This window comes from Benincasa hispida, chromosome 12 (genome assembly GCF_027475165.1).
Source record: "Benincasa hispida cultivar pf3 chromosome 12, pf3_genome.v1.1, whole genome shotgun sequence".
Lineage (NCBI taxonomy): Eukaryota > Viridiplantae > Streptophyta > Magnoliopsida > Cucurbitales > Cucurbitaceae > Benincasa > Benincasa hispida.
The window spans coordinates 15,774,177-15,793,254 of NC_143489.1; the positions used below are offsets into that span (position 1 = coordinate 15,774,177).

Here is a 19,078-nt window from a genome sequence, read left to right on the forward strand (position 1 = left end):
TATATTTCTATATGCATTTGTGCATACACCTACAGCATGGAAAATATAATTGTGAGATTTTTAAACCATTTGTCAACTTTGGTCTTGGCAAGGCAATGTACTCTGCATCAAGAAATCTTATATTGATGGGTTCCATTATGCTGAATCATTTTGCTTTTTGGCAACTGGAGTTTCTAAGAATTAGCTTTTTGGTTCTGAACTTGCCCTTGCTAACATTCCTCTAGCTCATGAATGATATGAGAGATAAACTAGCGCCTGAATCCTTGATCAAATCGTGGTTCATACAATGCCATTTATATTGGCAGAGATCTTTTGGTGTGAGTGGGGCTCGTAATTGGGATGGGTAGTCCTTGTTGGAAGAGGTGCTTCTGCTCCTTCCTTTTTAATGAAGGGCTATGTGTTGTGGCATGCGAGTTTCTTTGTGAGGTATTTGACCTGAGAGGTATAGTAGGATCTTTTGGGATCTTGAGTAATCTAGGGAGAAGGTTCGGGAGTTGGTTAGGTTCTTCTGTTCAGGTGTTGGCCACTAGACCGTTTTGTAATTATGACATTGGTCTTGTGTTTTTGGATTGTAGTCCTTTTCGTAGTTATGAACTCCTTTTTTTTTTGGGACTTGTTTTTTTGTTTGCTTTTGGATTCTTTTTGGGACCTATTTTTCCCCTTTTTGGGACTTATTTTTTCTGTTCGCCTTTGTATTCTTTCTTTTTTCCATAAAAATTTGGTTTCTTATGAAAGAAATATATATAATAATAACAACAAAAGCATTAAGTTTATTATTTCATAACTTGGAGCATCCTACTTAAAAGTCCTTTGAGCTATGGGACGCTAATTTTCTGTGTACCACTAAGGCACTTTTTAGCTACCAATGGACTTCTCTCACCTGAGGTTTCTTACTGGTTAGAAATTAGAATATTTGCCTTTGCCAAGGTCTGTATAATGTTGTCAGTCAATAGCATCCTTTTCCTCTCCTGGAATCAGTCTCCAATTACAGAAGGATTTTCTTGACAGTTGACACTCTGAAGGAATCTCATATATCTTTATCCCCCAGAATCTTATTTTGAGATCACATGGTCCGATTTATAAGTTTCTTGAGTTATATGTTACATCCATCTAATCATAATCAGGAAGATTGAGAATTATAGAATTTTAATGATGGATAATCAGGAAGATTAGAGATTAGAGAAATTTTGTAAGAAGCTTGCTGCTATTGCTGTCGAGAGAGTAGAGCATCTGTATTAACATGATGCTATTGCTCCATTGAGGGCATAGAACAAATCGATTCCTTTCCCTATTTCTTTCGTTCTGTAAGTTTGATTCTTCCTCAAACAGTTTGCAGTTTCAATGAGGAAGGATTTTTTATTTATGTTTTCTTTTTTCCTTTTGTAAGAAGCTCACTGCTGCCACTCTAGCGATCGTTGCTCGAATGTTTGCTACATTATCTGTACCAATAAAACCCGCAAATACTGAAAGATTTGAGATTTGAGGTATCACTTGTTTTTTTCAGCAATTATCAACATGCTTGCTTGCCTTCCCACACAGCTTGGCCGATTAAGAGGGCCTCATTAGCCTTGTTGAGAATTATAGGTGGAACTTTTTAGACTATACGCCTGCTTATAATCCCTTGGCAATGCTATGGACCGATTAAGATTTTCAGTTTGTAGGAGGAAGATACTTGATTCACTCAGATAAGTGATCACAAAAGAGGGATGTAAGAAGAGCATGTCAGATAGGAACTTCTCTTTAGAACTTACCCGAGATGATATGTTAGGCGTCATGGTCATGCTTGTTTAGGACGTGCTGTCCGTGACCGCATGTCCGAACCAACTCCTTTTTATTATGTTTTCATGAAATTAGTTTGCTTTCCTTGTACTTTTTGTTGTAAGTGACTTCTTGCCACTTTCATATACAAGAGTGTGATACTCACAAAAAAGCTTATAATATATTATATGGGGGTAAGATGAACCATCATGCTTTTATATCGGAGTCGTATGTTATTCAGCGATTGTTGTCCCTTATTGGTTACTAGCCTATAACGACCATTTTCTCAAACATGCTTTCAAATGTTTGCCAAAAACTTTTTTCTTTAAGCCTATTATCCAAAACCATTTTCTTCAAAATGGAAGTGGAGGTTGTGAAATAAGCTCGTTGTGTCACTGGCTATCTGAATTCAAATTCGAGTTGACTAACTTGTTCATGGGCAAGAACAAGTGTCACATATTCACTTTGTGAACCTTTCAAAAGTGTGATTATGACACTAGGTTTGATCAGATATTGCATGTGATTTTCCTACCTAGGCGAGAAATAACACATTTCAAGTAATTGTATTAAAACTTTACCCGTTGGTGCTTTGGTTATTGAGTCCCTATTTTATGAAAGAGAGGATGGAGACATATCAAAGTTGTAAGTTGTGTTGCTTTTCTAAGACTCAGGCTTGGTTTCTTCTCGGAGTCCTTATCTTCTTGATAATCTCATAGGGTGGCATTTTGTTTTAGTTTTTAGATCCACATACCCTCAATGGAGGTTGGAGATTAACCTCCATAAATCCCTAGATCCCACATCAATTTCCCTAACAAATAAAGGATTGTAAGATTGTAGAATCGTCATTAGTCTCATTTAAACACAAGGTATGTAAGGTCACCATTGAGTTGCATTAAGCATCTCTCCATTAAGTTGATAACTGAAGTTTCAGTTAAGCTCAGCTCATTAAAAGATGTTTGACCAAGATGATCATCATTGTTCATTTTTTGCAAACATTTTTCAAGTCTTCCCTCTCACATTTATATCATCTATTTGTGAAAGTTGCATAATATCAATATGGAGCAATTTAATTCAGGCAAGATCCTAGCCAAAATTCAACAACAAACCACATTGTTCTCACTTGAAGAGTATAACAATGGTAAGAAATTTGACTTTCCATGTGGAGCAATGGAATCATAGTCAAGAAAGTGAGAACATTGTTCTGTCAACTCTAATCATCGATGACAGTTACTTGAGGACAAATGCAATCATATAATATCTATGACGTTATATTCTTCCATATATAGAATACCAAAGTCACAAGCTACACATGGTTTCTGCGTCCTATCTTCCATCTTAAACAAGCAAAGCTAAATTATAAAAAGTACTCCTAAAATTTTTCATTTGTTTGAAAATTATCCTTATTATTCCAAAAATTGCAATATTATCATTATCTTTTGTAAATGTTCTAGAGCTATCATTGAAATACAAATAAATCAGAATAAAATTAGAATTTAAAGTGATACTGGCTATACCATTTCATATCACTGTCACGTCATTTCAATTCCCATTTTTTATTCAAAATTTTTATTGAATTTATACTTCAAATATACCTTTGGAACATTTATAAAAAGGTCTTAGCAAGAATCCAAGTTCAAAAATAAAATATTTCTTTTAGGAAAATATCAATTCATCACTGCATTTTAGAAATTATATCAATTTTTTTTTTAAGTGTATCAATTTACACTTTCATTACATTATTTTTAGATAAACAACATTTTATATTAATAATTTTATCAATTAAATTCCTAAATTTTGATAAGTAAATCAATTTAAATTCTCCATTTATATTTTCTTAAAAAAGTTGATCGTGCATCCATCATAATCGTCTATTTTATTAATCCAACATTTAAAGGAGTCTACACGTATAAGAATTGAATACATGAACCATTTTCAAACATAATCTTAATAAAACGTATAAATTGATTCACTTGAAAAGTTTAGAAACTTAATTAGAATAACTTTATATTTCACACTATATTTTAAAAGTCACGAGTTTAAATTGATATAACTCTAATAAGGCACAAGTAGCACTGGAGAATTTGGACTCATAACATCAAATTTACTTCCTTTTTTTTTTCTTTTCTTTCCTTTTCTTCTTTTTCATCCAGAACAAGAATCCTGGCACGTCTTTACATCCTTTAGTCAATACAAGTACAACAATTATAAGGCATAGACAATAATGCTAATACAAAATTACAAAATTCAACCTGGGAAGATATCATTCACTCAGCTCAAAATATCTGCACAACTTCAATATATATAATAAAATCCAATAATTAAGGCCAAGGAAAAAAAAGTTATCCAACTCAGAACTAAACCTTTGTATCAGCCTAGCTAATCACCCTGGGAGAGATTTAAGAGGGAAGATCTAGAATCATACATCTGTCAAGATTATTGAGGATACAATCACCACATACGCCAGAAAAAAGAAAAGTGCAAGCTGAACGAAAAACTTTGGATTTTCCCTCATGTTTGGGGATGTAACAGCCCTGCAACCGAAATTGATATTTTTCCAATAAATTTTGAGGCAGAAACGGAAACCAAAACCCTCCGTGGCTTAAAAGAATTCTGAAGTTATTACCTTGCGATACGCTGAGAAAGTCGTTGAAATGGCAAACTCTGTATGAAGACCATCCCTGGTCCTGTTAATGTGGCTGTCACTAAGTTTTCACCCTGCAATTTCACAATCATGGGACGACCTCTTAAAACGTGACAAACATGTATTTCATATAAATAAAGAGAATGAATGTCTTGTTAAAGCTCGAGAACAAGGAGAGTTTGAAATTGTGGGACTGGATATCTTTCTTCTGAACCAGAAGGCTCTGCTAGTTTATAATTTCTTTAGAGATGGAAATACGAGAGAAGGTCGAACAAGATGTCCACCTGAGAGCAGCCCCAAGTAAGGATGGACTATAGTTACGAGAAGTATAGATCTAATGTCATCATCTAACAAAAACTTGGTGTGTGTTTCACATGTAATCTTTATTTCAAGCAAAATATAACCTATATTCGTTCAGCTTTTGTGTAGTTAACAACCCAGAAATCAAACTATTGCATGCCCAACGAAGAGAAGACATGGAAAGCGAAAAGCAAACTCCATAAAAATAAAGAACTCTTACTCCAAATACTGCTCTTCTCACAGGGCCATTGTATTTGATTTGGACATCAATGGAGGTGGTCATAGCCACAATGCAGGAGATATCCACTGATAGAACTTCACCAACCTCGAGATTTTTCTGTACAACTAGCAGAACCCAGAAAAACTTTCATAATCAGCTGCCATAAACTATACATTATTTATTTTGGAAACAGAAAGCTTTCTTCTTCAAATAAAAATAATGCTAATCTTATATTGTCTAAAGGCTGAAGCATGAAGTGTGTTCCATCTTAAATATAAAAATAAATATATCAATATAAATAATGTGATCTCTGTATCCTGCTGGCCATTATATATATCATACTGGGTAAATTTTGAACCATAAATCTCTGAAGGAAAAACAAAACCAGCCCCAAAATTAGTATTACAGAAATTACTCCATCTACTTGAAGTGTGAAAATAAAATACAATTCCAATGTTATATATTAGCATAAAAGCATCTGACTTGGTACAGCTACAGTTCAAGGTCAGCAGTTGTGATTCACCCCATTACAAGCATGGAAATAGATCTTAAATAACAAAACGAACACTTGAGTTGCTCAAGCCAACAGGTTGAGGTCACATGAAAACTCAGAGTAGAACTTCAGGCTTGCTTTCCGTTTTCATGATTGCACAACAAATATAAATAGTCCTCTGGAGAATATGCTAAAATAAAATGAAAAGTGAGAAGCACATACCAGATCCACCCCCAAGGATAAAGGCAAGTCCTTGGCCTGATAACTTCTGTCTAAGAAACCCCTACAGTAAGATCCAGAGTAGCAAGAGAATAGAAAAGTAAAACATTAGGAAGAACAAAAAAGAATACCAGAAAGCAAGAATGCGTGGAGCACTTTAGCGGGATAATAAACCAGCTCACCTCCACACCTGGGATAACATTGCGTACTCTGTGATCAATTGTGTTGTTAACCTTCACATCATTAACAGAGCAAAGGAATGCATCTGGCTACGTACGAAAAAAAATGAAGCAAAAATTGTCAGGCAACGGAGCCCAAAAGAAGACAAATTGAATTTTTGAATTCAAGATATCTAAAATATCAATCTGTTAAACAAATAAATTTATTTTCTTTCAAACACGGTGAGGGGAGGGGCACAGCAGTAAACCAGTTGTTAGGAAAAGTAACAAAGAGAAGCAACTAGGTAACAAAGTAAACAATATTCTCTACCTGGCATAGAAGCTCTCCACCAAACATCGCCATATCAATCTGCCAACATAATTGGAGCAACGTATAAAAAATGGAGGATAAACTGGAATTTTCTAGTTCTACATTGAAGCTAAAGTTGATCAATTAAACTTTTTTTCCTTTTTTTTAAAAAAAAAAAAAAAAAAAATTAAAAGGACAACAAAACACAGCACTAACCGGAAGAATCCTAGCAAGAGAAGGTGCAGCAATTCCAACATATCCATCACTTGCACCGGAGTTCCGAAGAACAATGCTAGTGACACTCTTGCCAAATAGCCAATGCCAAACACCCACTTCATTTTCTGGAAGAAAAACATTTTCCATCTCAATAGACCCAGACATGAAGCACATTGAGCCTGCAACAATAAGTGTATCAGTTGCACAAACAATTGTAGGTAACAAAGAAACAAGAGACTTTCCCCAGTTAAGAAATAGTAGATGAACGATAAGGCAACCTCAATCTCATAAGCAAAATTTTTTGAAATAAGAAAATTGTCAGGACTATTTTGCTAGTTCCATATGAACATTGATAATAATTACAATTGAAACAGGCAAACAGCAAATAAGAAATAAAAGTATCAATTACGTGCAAAACAATCATGTTATACAAGGGTGTACACATAATGTCAATATTGTGTACAAATAAAAACACGTTGAACAAGTGTTGGAGGCACATTGAGGTGAATATCCTAAACACATTAAACATGAACTTGACCTAAGGGAAGCATTATAAGAAATAAAAACAATATTCTATAAGCTCAGAAATGTTTCTCTATAAAGAGATTGAAGACAAGAGAAAAGAATAAATCCTAATACTACTTACCAGGCCTTGCAATAACCTTCTCTTGTGGCTTCAGCATAATCTGCCAATGTAGGATGAACAAGAAAATTAAGAGAGATAGTACTTGAAGAGAGATGATAAATATGAAAGAAGTTAACCATGATCCCACTATGTGACACAAAATAACAATAACAATAACAATATATTATATACCTGTAATACTTGGGCTTCACCACCCAAAATCTGAAAAGGTATCATTGCATCTTGTGGGCTCTACAGCATGACATAGAACAAATTACTGTTAGTAAAACAATAGTAATACAATCATACACTAGATTCCAATTCAATCAAACTTCATGAGAATTATTAAAATCCAATCCTTCCAAATCTTCAAATATTATAGATTGGGAAAAATCAGTTCAAGGTGATCTCTACACCAAGAGGGTGAGAAAATTTATTCTAAGCCATCCATATTTCTCTGATTTAAATACGATGGCCTCTAATGAGTGCTTCCCTGTCAGCAACCCATAGCACTTCTTCTCAAGCTTGTTTCCATATAACAAACATGCATATTTCGTAGTGTAAGAACTGTTATGGGTCAATGACTAATTTTTCTTTTCCGTCTTTTGGTTTTTTAAATTAACATCCAGTATTCATGATTTTGGATTATGCCAATGTCGATTCTGAAAGAATTGGATGTTAGTTAATAAGTAAAGCCTCGCCTCTTAAAACTAGCATTTGGAGTGGGAAGACCCATTTGGCCAATGAGTGGTATTATAACCTAGGTTATAACAATTTTCTCATACGGACTACACTCTACCGACTTCGAGAGATTAGGTAGATGACAAGATCCAACCCAAAGGACCAAAACGTAAGGAGAGATTGTTGGGTCATACCACATTTGTTGTACAGCGAGTTGGATGTTGGTTTGTAAATGCTTAAATACCTCAGCCTCTAGAACTACTTCTTGAGACTAAAAAAAAAAAAGCTCATTCCACACTGTCATAGAGTTCATACTCATACCTCAAACCTATCTATCATATATGTCCATACTTGACTGAGTATTAAATAAACGTACTGGTCAACTCATGTTCATAATTCGTTGTGTTGGCTTTTACAAATTCTAGAAGACCAACACATTCGTGATCAACAATTTGCACATTCCAGAAAAGTCCTGGTGCTTCAATCAATGTATATCTAAAATTTGGTCAGTTGGAACAAGGCTGGAAAGAACATAACTCAAAAATGGTTCGCACATACCTAATTGAATCACAAAATGCCCTCCACCATCAATAACCATCCCCCCCCCCCCCCCCGGTTTACAATTCACAAAGGGGGAAAAAACCTCCCGAATATCAAATCAAATGAGATTTGAAGGGTAGCAAACCCTTTAATCACAAAACTAAAATGCCGAAACTAAACGCGATCAAACACGCCAAACAGATGATCAGGAAAAACAATATAAACTAAGAAATAAGATATATAATCAACGTTTCCCTTTCATCTTCCTGAAATTTTCCAAAACCAAGCAGGATCCAGAATCAAAGTGTAAATTAGAAACAGCAAAATACGAATAAAAGAAGACGAGAGTACCTGGTAAACATAAGGCTGAATTGGCGTTGAGAAGAACGGAGCAGCCATATTCGAGAATCACTAAACTCAAAATTACAAGAGATCGAAATCAGAACAGAAAAGCAACAATCTAAAATCTATGCCACAATTGATGCGCCGGAGTGGCAGTTCCGAATGGAAAAATTCAAGAAGTTGAATTGAAACAGACCAGGTTCTTTCTTCTTTTTTTTCTTCTTTTTATTTTCTTCTTATTCTTTTTCCTGTTTTATTTTTGTGTGATAATTTGTGAGAAGCGAAATGACTAAAGTGACCTTTATTTCAAAGTGTTAATGACCGTGAAATTTTGTAAATTAGCGGTTTCGTGATGGGCTTATGTGTCTATTGACGGACAAATTTCAGCTTTGAAATTTTGTTTATTGGCTCTAATTCATTTGCTGGCAGTGGCCTATGCGATTTGATGGTGGAGTCGACGTCGAGTAAGTTGATGATGTGGCAAATTTTCACTGGTTAAGTATTAAGCTCCTACGTGTTGGATGACACGTGAGCAAGATTGTGCCGTGATGGCAAACCTTTTATACGACGTCGTTGTTGCGTAAGCCCACTTATGTTATGGGCCGGCACATGATGGGTATTTTTCAAGCTGGCCCATTTAGGGAATTAGGAAGGAGAGTGAAGATGGTATATTGCGTCTTTATAGTTAAATCATTTCAACCAACCAAATATTATTTTGAGCAATACCTAGGCAGTCCATGCTCCCTTCTCGTACACATAATAATAATAATAATAATAGTAATAATTTTTTAAGAAAAATTTGAGGAAGTAGTAAAATTGGGAGTGATTTTGATTTTTGTCAAAAAAAAAAAAAAGAAAAAGGAAAATAATAAGATTTTGGCAAAAACGTGTCGTGTACATGACATATATTTTTTTAGTTCTCAAATTTTCCCTGGTATAGTCGATTACCAGTTTTTTCGAGTACTGTGTAATTGCTATATCGTGTATAAATGTGTAATTGCTATATCATATATAAATTCTCGATAGAAATACAATGTAAATAGAATCATCTGTTATGAGATCGTGTATCAATTCTCAATAGAAATATAATGTAAATGGAATCATTGATTATGAGGTTTTAACCTAATGGATTCAAAAGATAAAAGTGTGGGATATTTCTCCCATTTCAAAATTTGAATTGACGGTTTCATATATGTTTTTATTTAATTTAACCACTTTTCAAAAAAATTAATCAATCTTTAATTTGTTTATGACCATTTTGATTTTAATTTATAATATATCTTTAGATTTTACATTATTTTATTCATTTTTATTATTTTAAATTAAGATGAATTTTTTTTAATCCTGATTAGGATTTTACTTAATATTTTATACATATCATCATCGAACAAATTGTATATTTCATTTAAATTTTATCATTTTTTGTATTTTTTTAATCACCTTTTATTCATTATCATCTTATTATATTATTATACCATTAATTTATCTTTTTGACAAACAAATAAGTATTCATTTTTGTAGTCTTATTGTTTTTGTTGTGCCTCTATAATGAGTTATGCTTCTTTCATAGGTTTTGTGGTTGATAGAGCTATCGTTTGTACGAGATTTCAAGAGAAATTTAATTCGTGAAATTTGAACTTTGTATTTGTATTAATTTCAGTAAAGTGAGTACAATTTCTAATACATGATCATTTTATGTTTTCTCTCGAAAAGTAAACTCTAATGTTAAGCTTGGATGATCGGCCTTTAGACGTGTTGATCTTCTTGAAGCAGTCTTTGAGCTTGTTGATCAGTTTGGATTGGGCTGTGGCTTGTTGATCAGCTTGGATTGACCTGTGATTTGTTGATCAGCTTGAGTCGACCTGTGACTTGTTGATAAGCTTGGATCGACCTCTGGTTTGTTGATCGGCTTGTGAGCTTTTCCTTGAGTTTGAGAAGATTGAATATTCAACTTGTAGGTTGTGAAGATACGATCAATTTGTTGAAGTCTTATAATCTTCAATGTTTCAAATAGTTTAGATCTTCAGTTCTTCAAAATTTGAGTGCTTTAGTCTTTGAAATTTGAGAAGCTTCAATTTTCAACACTTGAGAGCTTGAGAGCATTAGTTTTCAAGAATTTGGAGCTTCAGTATTTTGATCTTGGGAACTTAATAATCTTTAGAGCTTTAATATATCTTTTGATCTAATTTGGCCCAAAATTTCACCATAGGCTTGAATTGGGTCGGGCCTAAACTGTTAGGTTTTATGTCCTAAAACTCGTGGTTTGTAAATAATAAACTCATTCGGTAAATTGATAAAGTTGCTATTGAATATATGAATTGCTTATTTCGTTTTAGAAATAAATCCAATAATCTAAAAGATCCATGACTATTACATGAGTACTTAAACTTTATGTGGAGACATAAAAGTGGATCAGGTTCGAGTAAATAGTCAAAATGATCTATAGTATACGAATAAGGTTTGTTGCCTTATTCTGGTTGCTATTGGATGCGACTCACTCTGTAATTGTTACAATTTGTTGTAAAGTGCTACAAACGAAGTAATCCTGATTTGTTCATGTATTGACATGAGGAGCGGGGGTGTCCTATGCAATGAGTTTACATAAGATCGACCAAGAATTAAGTCACTCATACTTTATATCGTTGTTTACTATTTAATTCTGACTATTTCAAAGCGATGACCTAGGTAACTTGACCTTAATCCTTAGCTAATTATGAACTTCTGTTTATTTTGGATTATCCTTAGATTTGCATGGGTGAGGGTTGGCTCAATAGTGCCGGCTCAATAAGCCTCCCATTTTAGGGGTAAGACCGGGTAGATAGCTGGGGACATAGGGTGCAAGCGAAATTCACTTCTACTCGCTTTTAGGGATAGTAGAGAGGTTGTTCCCTAAAGTGCTAACTCCGAGTCTTGAACAAGGGGCCTCACCCTCTTATTGCCCCGAGAGAGACTCGGTTTAATGATTGAATCACAAATCAATTATTCATTACAAGATCAGTGGGACTTAAGGAGTAAGATGTAATCTCGTGGGTAAAACAATTTTTGACTCAGCCGCTATTACGAACAACCTGTGAAGGGTTAACTTATTAGTTATGGTTATATCGAGTGGACATAATATATCTATAATGAGGGGAGTGAAACTACTGGGCTTTAGTGGAGTGACCCGGTAGTTAACTAATGGTGGTTAATTAGGTTAAAGAGTTTAGCCGGTTAATTGTAGATCATTGAAGCCCATGATCTGTAGGTCTATGAGGTCCCCCTACTAGCTCATATCGAACTAAACCTTAGAACAGTGTGACGAATGAATTTGAAGTGTTCAAATTCAGTTTTTGGAGCAAAGTGTTAAATATATACAATATATTTAACCTAATGTTTAATTATGAATTAAACTTAAAGAGAGGGAAAATAGAAGATATTTAAATAAGATTTAAATATCAAGATTATGAATAAGGATCCATATAAATTGGGATTAATGTTGGATTTAATATTAAATTAAATTAATTAAATTATTTAATTAATTATTTAATATTAACTTAATTTTAAAATTGATTATTATAATTAATTTTGAAATTAAATGGAATTGGTCAAAATTGCATTAAAAGTCAAATCGTTGACTAGGTCAAAAATGTAATGGAAGTCAAAATTGTTGACTTTTGACTTTTGAAAATAAAGAAGTCAAATTTGTTGACTTTGGACTTTGAGAGTCAAACTTTGACCAAGTTAGTGGAAAGATCCAACATTTGTGAGTGAGAAATTCTAACTATTGAATTGCAACTGTTGTCTTCATTTGAAGACATTTGTCCCAGTAAATCCCACTTTGAGTTAGTGGATTTTTTAGTGTCAAATTCTCATTAAACTCAAAGTTACATGTTTTGCATGTAATAGTCTTTAAAATGGAGTGTTTGTTGAATTTTCAAAAACTCTTGGGCATAATGAAATTGGATGAGATTATGTGATAATCTCATTACAATTTTCTCTCAAAGTCTTAACTTTTTCCTCTCCAAATTAGTCACTCACCGGATCCCATCATCCCATCCTAAGGTCGGAGAATAGTTGGGAAGACTCTCGTGGTGGTCTATGAATTGTTTGTGAGGAGATTTGAGCTAATTTGGAGAAGATTCAAAGTCTGCAAAGGTTGTATTCTTTTTCCCCTTTTATTAGTTTCAAATATTGCATGCTTATCTTTGTAATTAACCTAATTAGAATATTTTAGATCCGTTTTTCTTCTGCTATGCATGTGTTCGTTCCATCACGAGCGACTTTAATTACTTAGGCCGATCCAACTAATAATTTTTTCAATAGGCTCAGGCTTTCGTTGATGATGTGATAATTTGTGATTTGCCGAAATTTCTCATTCAACAACTATAAATACATTGTAATTGTTGAAGCTTAAATGAAAATGGAATTACGAATATAGTATAATTGTATTTGAATTTATATTTTATTATCAAGTTAGATTTTATCTAACTACTTATAGAATTAATCACAATAAACAAAAACTTCTTGATTTTTCTCTCCAATTTATATTTGAATTTTTTTTTCTATTATGAAATTTGATTTTATCTAATTAACTTTCGATTTGTTTAAATCTTTGTTACAAATTCAAGTGCATCTAAATATCTTTTTATTATTATTTTATATATATTGACATTAAATTTTTTTTTTTTATATTTTCAAATTTTCATGTAAAAATGACTTGTTGTACTTAAAATGAAACATATAAATGAGAATTAAACTTTAAATGTTTGAAACATGTGTATGTTGTTGGACGGTATGGCAACCCTAGAAGAGAATGAATAGGGTTTAATTAAACTTATTCTTAAAGTATGCTCAAATTGATCTAATTAGATAATTTTTAAATTAAATTATCAAAATCCTAATTGATACTAAATAACAATGTTGATAAAGAAAAAATATGTGATAATCTATTCAATCAATATCAACCAACAAGAGCAAACAATTAAAATTAAGTGCAAAAATAACCGAGAAAGAGTTAGAGAAAAAGCTACCGTGATTTTTATAGTGGTTTGGTCAAATACGACCTACATCCACTTTCCCAAGCATCTCCTGAGACTTCGATTAAAAATATTTTTTTGATTCTTTCCATGGATGCGAGTCGAACTGCTATCTTGCTCCTTTTACGGGTTTAAAAGCAAACCCGATCCTTTCCACAGGTTAGGATCCAACCGTTACAATGTTTTTTTTTTTTTTTTGTAAGTTTTAAATCACACAATAAAATTCTCTAAAAATATAGTAGGTATACAAGTTTGAGCTCACATAATTTCATCCTCACAATACAATAGAAATTTCTCTCAAGAATAAGATGAAAAGAAAAAAAATTGGAAGCTTGTAAAGAGAGTAACAATGGTGGTTGTTTTGCTAATTTTGAGATTGTAAAATGTGGAAAGTTGAAATAATTTTAGGGAAGATGAGTATAAAGAGAGGAAACAGAGCAAAAAGTGGATTTTAGTTTAGGCTATTGGACGGTTTAAAAAGATAAATTGAAGGTTGAGATTAAAAACGATAATAAAAGAAAAAGAAAATTATATATATATAATAAAGGTACACTAACGGTAAAAAAAAAATTAATTTTTTTAAACTCTTGACTCATAAATGGTCAAATGCAATTTCTTTTTTTCTTTTCTTTTCTTTTTTTCTTTTTTTTTTTTTTTAACACAAAATCAATTTCTTTTATTTTTTATTTTTTTTTAATAAAATTATGATTCACCAATTGTAATTTTAAGTCCCATGTGTCACTCACCCATAGTTTCAAGTGACACTATCTAATTGATCCAATTTGATGATTAATTTGCCACGTCATCGTTTCGGGTATTTTTTCGCTATGTTTTTTTTTTTTGTTATATCTTTTACATCTGAACTCTGATTTGGGTGATTCAAAAGGCATCGAAATTGTTGTTCCAACCTCTACGTTATGGACTATTCAAAATAATAAAATTGTTAGTAAATAAAATCAAGTTTGTTATCATCAAAATATAAATTAATTAATTAATTTGAGTTTAAGGACCAAAAAACCAACAATCTCCCCCTTTTTTATGATCATAAAAGAAAAATAATTTGAAATTCATATAACCATAGTAACACATGTGATTAATAAGTAAGTTTAATATCAAGTTTACATATCGCCACAAAGATCATGCTTGAAATTCATTCAAAAGAATTAACTTCTTCTTTTTAATTAGTTCTCCCACTAAATAATATATTCAATAGAAACAACCATAACACATTTAGTCATAATACATTTTTCTTATACTTCTCCCCCTTTGGAATAATAAAAAAGAACAATAAATATATAAGTGCTCCCCCTAAAAATATGACATATACAAAGATTCCAATTCTCTTTCTATCTGATGGAGTTGACGACCAATAAACAGAAGCTATTAAGGATCTAAACACTCTAACTACATCAATTTTAAATAATTAGCATGTATGTTCATAGTTTTCAATAATAGGGTTTCAAGTTGAATACCTTTGATGATTTCCACTCGTTCCTTGCAATCTCCATGAAATTGACCTTCAAATCTTGTAGTAGACCTCCACAAGAGTCTTCTCTACTAATCTCAGGTCTTAGAAAGAGTGGTAGAACTCCAATTGAAGGTGAATCTGGGATTGAATTAGAAAGAAACACTGTTTTCTTCTTCAGTAGAGATCTTTTTCTTTTTCAATTTTGCATACTTATAATTCAAACGAATTATGAAGTATTTATGTAAAATAAACATGCAAAAAGGATGAATAGATTATTTGACACTTCAAACATCTCTAATTTAGTGGATTAGGTATTCAATTTGGGAGAAATCCACTATGGATTAAAAAACCAAATTTTCAATTTTAATTTAATTTTCAATTAAAATCAAATTAAACATAATCTTAATTCAATTTCTTAAAACACTAAAATGAATTTTTAAAATTGAAATTGATTTATTAATTCTATTCGCACGAGATTTCAAGAGAAATTTATTTCGTGGAACTTGAATCTTGTATTTGTATTAATTTTGTGGAAAGTGAGTACAGTCTCTAATACATAATATTTTAATGCTTTCAAAATAAACTATAGTTTTTATGCTAGTTGATCTTCTTGGATTATCGACCTTTGGGCTTGTTGATTTTCTTGGATGATCAGTCTTTGGGCTTGTTGATCTTATTGGGTGATCAGCCTTTGGGTTTGTTGATCTTATTGGATGATCGGCCTTTGGGCTTGTCGATCTTCTTGGATGATCGACCTTTAGGCTGTCGATCTTCTTGGATGATCGGCTTTTAGGCTTGTCGATCTTCTTGGACGATTGACTTTTGGACTTGTCGATCTTCTTGGACAATTGACCTTTGGACTTGTTGATCTTCTTGGATGATCGACCTTTGAGCTTGTTGATCTTCTTATACGATTATTGTTCGCACGAGGCTTCTGGAGAAACTTGTTTCGTGGAGTTGAACTTGAGTTGGTGTTGATGTTGATGTTGATTTGATGCAATGTGGTTTTATCTCTAGTACTTGATCCTTTGATTCTCTCTCATTCGAATGTGTATACCTGATTTGAGGAAGCGAAGTGCATGATGTTCTTAGAGTTGAAGTCTTGGAGGAATGTTTGTATCTTCGAAGGACTTCAGTTGTAACGACCTAAGTTCAGGAAGGGTACATGAATGAACCGATATCACATTTGAATGAGAGGGATCCTGAGGACATGAAAGTATGGTTAAGAAAGGCTTAAAAGAATTGAACGTTACTACCTATACCAACAAGATGCACATTCCTTTTCGGTGTCTCAATCATAAGAACTCCAAAGTTAAGTGTGCTTAGCTCAGCATGTTGAAAGAACCCGTGTTGGTGAATGCAAGGAAGGATGACATAACCAGGTCGCAGGGGATGCATGGGAATGTCGAGCGTTTATGGTATCAGAGAGGAACCTCTCCTAGTAAGATGTGGTTTGGGGACGAACCAAGCGGAAGCTGGTGGGACCCGAGTTCGTGCTTAGCTTGGAGCAATCCTATGTTGGGTGAATCTAGCCCAAAATTTCGTCATGGGTTTGAATTGGGTTGGGTCGGAACGACTTTAATTAGTCAACCCAATCCAACTTATAATTTTTCCAATAGGCTTAAGCTTTTATTGATGATGTGACAACTCGTGATTCGCTGAAATTTCTCATTCAACAAATGCCCCTTTTTCGAGATTTATGCACGTCTATATGGTGTGTGAATCTTGAAAAAATAATTTGGAATCGAAGTATGATTTTGACTCTTTTATTTAATGCATCATCATGATCAAAATATGAGAATTTAGCTCAAAATTTTGATTTGAAATTTGTTTGCTTAACATACTTTTCGTCAAATAAACAAAAGATGAATTTTTAGTCCTTGACTTTTTTGTTCCCGAATAAAATTTAATTTAAACTAAAGTAGAATTTATACTCCACTTTAATTTCAAATTGAATTTTAAGTATTATCCCAAATCTTACATTTTTTTAATATTTTGGAATATACTCAATTCTTGATGTAAATTTGAATTAGAATTTTGACTTCGTCTTCTCTTTCCTTCAACTTTGATTTGGTGAAACTTAGAGTACGCCATATTTTGATTTGAGACAATATTTAAATTATATCAAAATTTTGATAGTGGGGTAAATTTTGGTTGACCCAATCTTGCCTTGAATTTGGAACATGATTTTAATTCTATTCCAATTTTGATTTGGCATCAACATCGAGTTTGGAGTGTATCAAATTTTGAATATAATTTGAACTCATTCCAAAAATATGGTTTAGATTAGAATCCAACTACCCACTTGTACAAAAAGAAGTATAGCAAACTTTGAGAGAAGAATTCTACCCCAATTTTGGTCTTTAATTTAATTTGATATTTACTCAAGTTTTAATAATATGGAGTGGATTTCTGACCTACCAAAATATGAGGTGAGTTCAAATGAATTTTTCAAAAAGAAATCTAACCAAATAAATCCTTGAGTTTTGGCAAGCATTTAACTTAGGATGGAATCATAACTTCCAATAATTCCCCAAAATTTCGAAGTGGTTGAGAAAAATGGTTTTTTTTCTATTTAAATTTGTGATTTTTGATGGTTGTGACTTGATCCTTGGGTTTGAGAAGATTGAATCTTCAGCTTGTAGGTTGGGAAAATACAGTTTGTTGAAATCTTCTAATCTTCAAAGCTTCAAATAGTTCAGATCTTCAGTTCTTCAGAATTTAAGAACTTCACTCTTCGAAACTTGAGAAGCTCCAGTCTTCAACACTTGAGAGATTGAGAGCATTGGTTTTCAAGAATTAGGAGCTTCAATATTTGGATCTTGAGAGCTTAAGTCTTGGATCTTGGGAGCTTATATCTTCAGATTCAGTGTTTAACACTTGAGAGCTTTAGAGCGTTGGTTTTCAAGAATTAGGAGCTTCAATATTTGGATCTTGAGAACTTAACTCTTGGATCTTGGGAGCTTAAATCTTCAGAGCTATAATATGTTTTCTGATCTTCAGAACTTTAGTATATCTTCTGATCTTTAGAGTTGTGTTCTTCAGATCCTCGGAGCTTCAGAACTTCAAATCTTTAGAGGCCTTCCATTCTTCCAACCTCCCTCCCAAATGAAGAGATAATGACTCTGTTTATAGAGGTTTCTCATGAGCCTTACATGGTCTTGGGCCTAATTACTTTACTGGCCAAAATTGAGTTGGGCTAAAATTGGGCCTGGGCCCATTTGTTGTTGAGTCGAAATATTGAGCTTAATCTTTAATTTAGTCCAAATTTTCACCTTGGGTTGGGCCCAAGCAACTTTAATTACTCGGCCCAATCCAACTTATAATTTTTCCAATAGACTCGGGCTTTCATTGATGATGTGGCAACTCGTGATTCGCCGAAATTTCTCATTCAACAAATTCATTAAATAATTAATTAAAAAAAATTTAATTAACTAAATAATAATAATGTAATATAAAATATTAAGTTAATAAAACACCTAATTTAAACATGAATCTCTATTCATGTAGTCTTAAATCAATATCTAAATATTTTGAACCCTTAAAATACATTTAATTTCAATAAATTTAAATGTTATTTATATCAAATATAATTATCCAAACCCAAATTCAAATTTGAACATTTCAAATTCACTCAATGTTCTAATCTAAGGTTTAATCCTTTTACGAGCTAGTATAGAGACTTAATGGACCTACAGATCATGATCTCTAATGATTTGAGATTAATTGGCTAAACTCTTTAAACCAAATTAATCACTATTCATTAAGAATCAAGACACACCACTATAACTCAGTAGTTGCACTTTCCTCACTGTAGATATATTTTTGTCGACTTGATTTAACCATAATCAATATATCAATCCTTTGCAAGTCATTCGTATTTACAGCTAGGTTAAAATTATTGTTTTACTCCTATAATATATCTTGCTCTTTAAGTCTCCACTGATCCTCTATTGAACAATTGATTTATGGTCCAACCACTAAATCAGATCCCTCTTTGTCACGAGAAGGTGAGGCCCCTTTGTTCAAAACCAAGAGTCAATACCTTGAGCGGTGATGTTGAACCACTCTCACATATGCAGATTAAAGGAT

General features: G+C 32.8%; 1 protein-coding gene across 2 annotated transcripts; it reads right to left on the reverse strand.

Moving 5' to 3' along the window:
• Positions 1 to 3,838: 3,838 nt before the first annotated feature.
• Positions 3,839 to 8,744, reverse strand: LOC120092560 (Tryptophan RNA-binding attenuator protein-like protein). 2 transcript variants are annotated; one of them, XM_039050681.2, is made up of 10 exons: positions 8,513 to 8,744; positions 7,133 to 7,192; positions 6,962 to 7,001; positions 6,316 to 6,494; positions 6,121 to 6,159; positions 5,814 to 5,900; positions 5,635 to 5,695; positions 4,920 to 5,044; positions 4,382 to 4,473; positions 3,839 to 4,289 (listed from the first exon to the last, which is right to left on the reverse strand). In XM_039050681.2, the coding sequence occupies exons 1-10, from the start codon at positions 8,558 to 8,560 to the stop codon at positions 4,175 to 4,177; spliced, it is 846 nt and encodes a 281-aa protein (XP_038906609.1). In that variant the 5' UTR covers positions 8,561 to 8,744; the 3' UTR covers positions 3,839 to 4,174. The 2 variants fall into 2 exon arrangements, 1 of the variants encoding a protein (XP_038906609.1); XR_016525175.1 differs by having other exon boundaries at positions 3,994 to 4,289; positions 4,382 to 4,683; positions 8,513 to 8,741.
• Between the last annotated feature and the right edge of the window lie 10,334 nt (positions 8,745 to 19,078).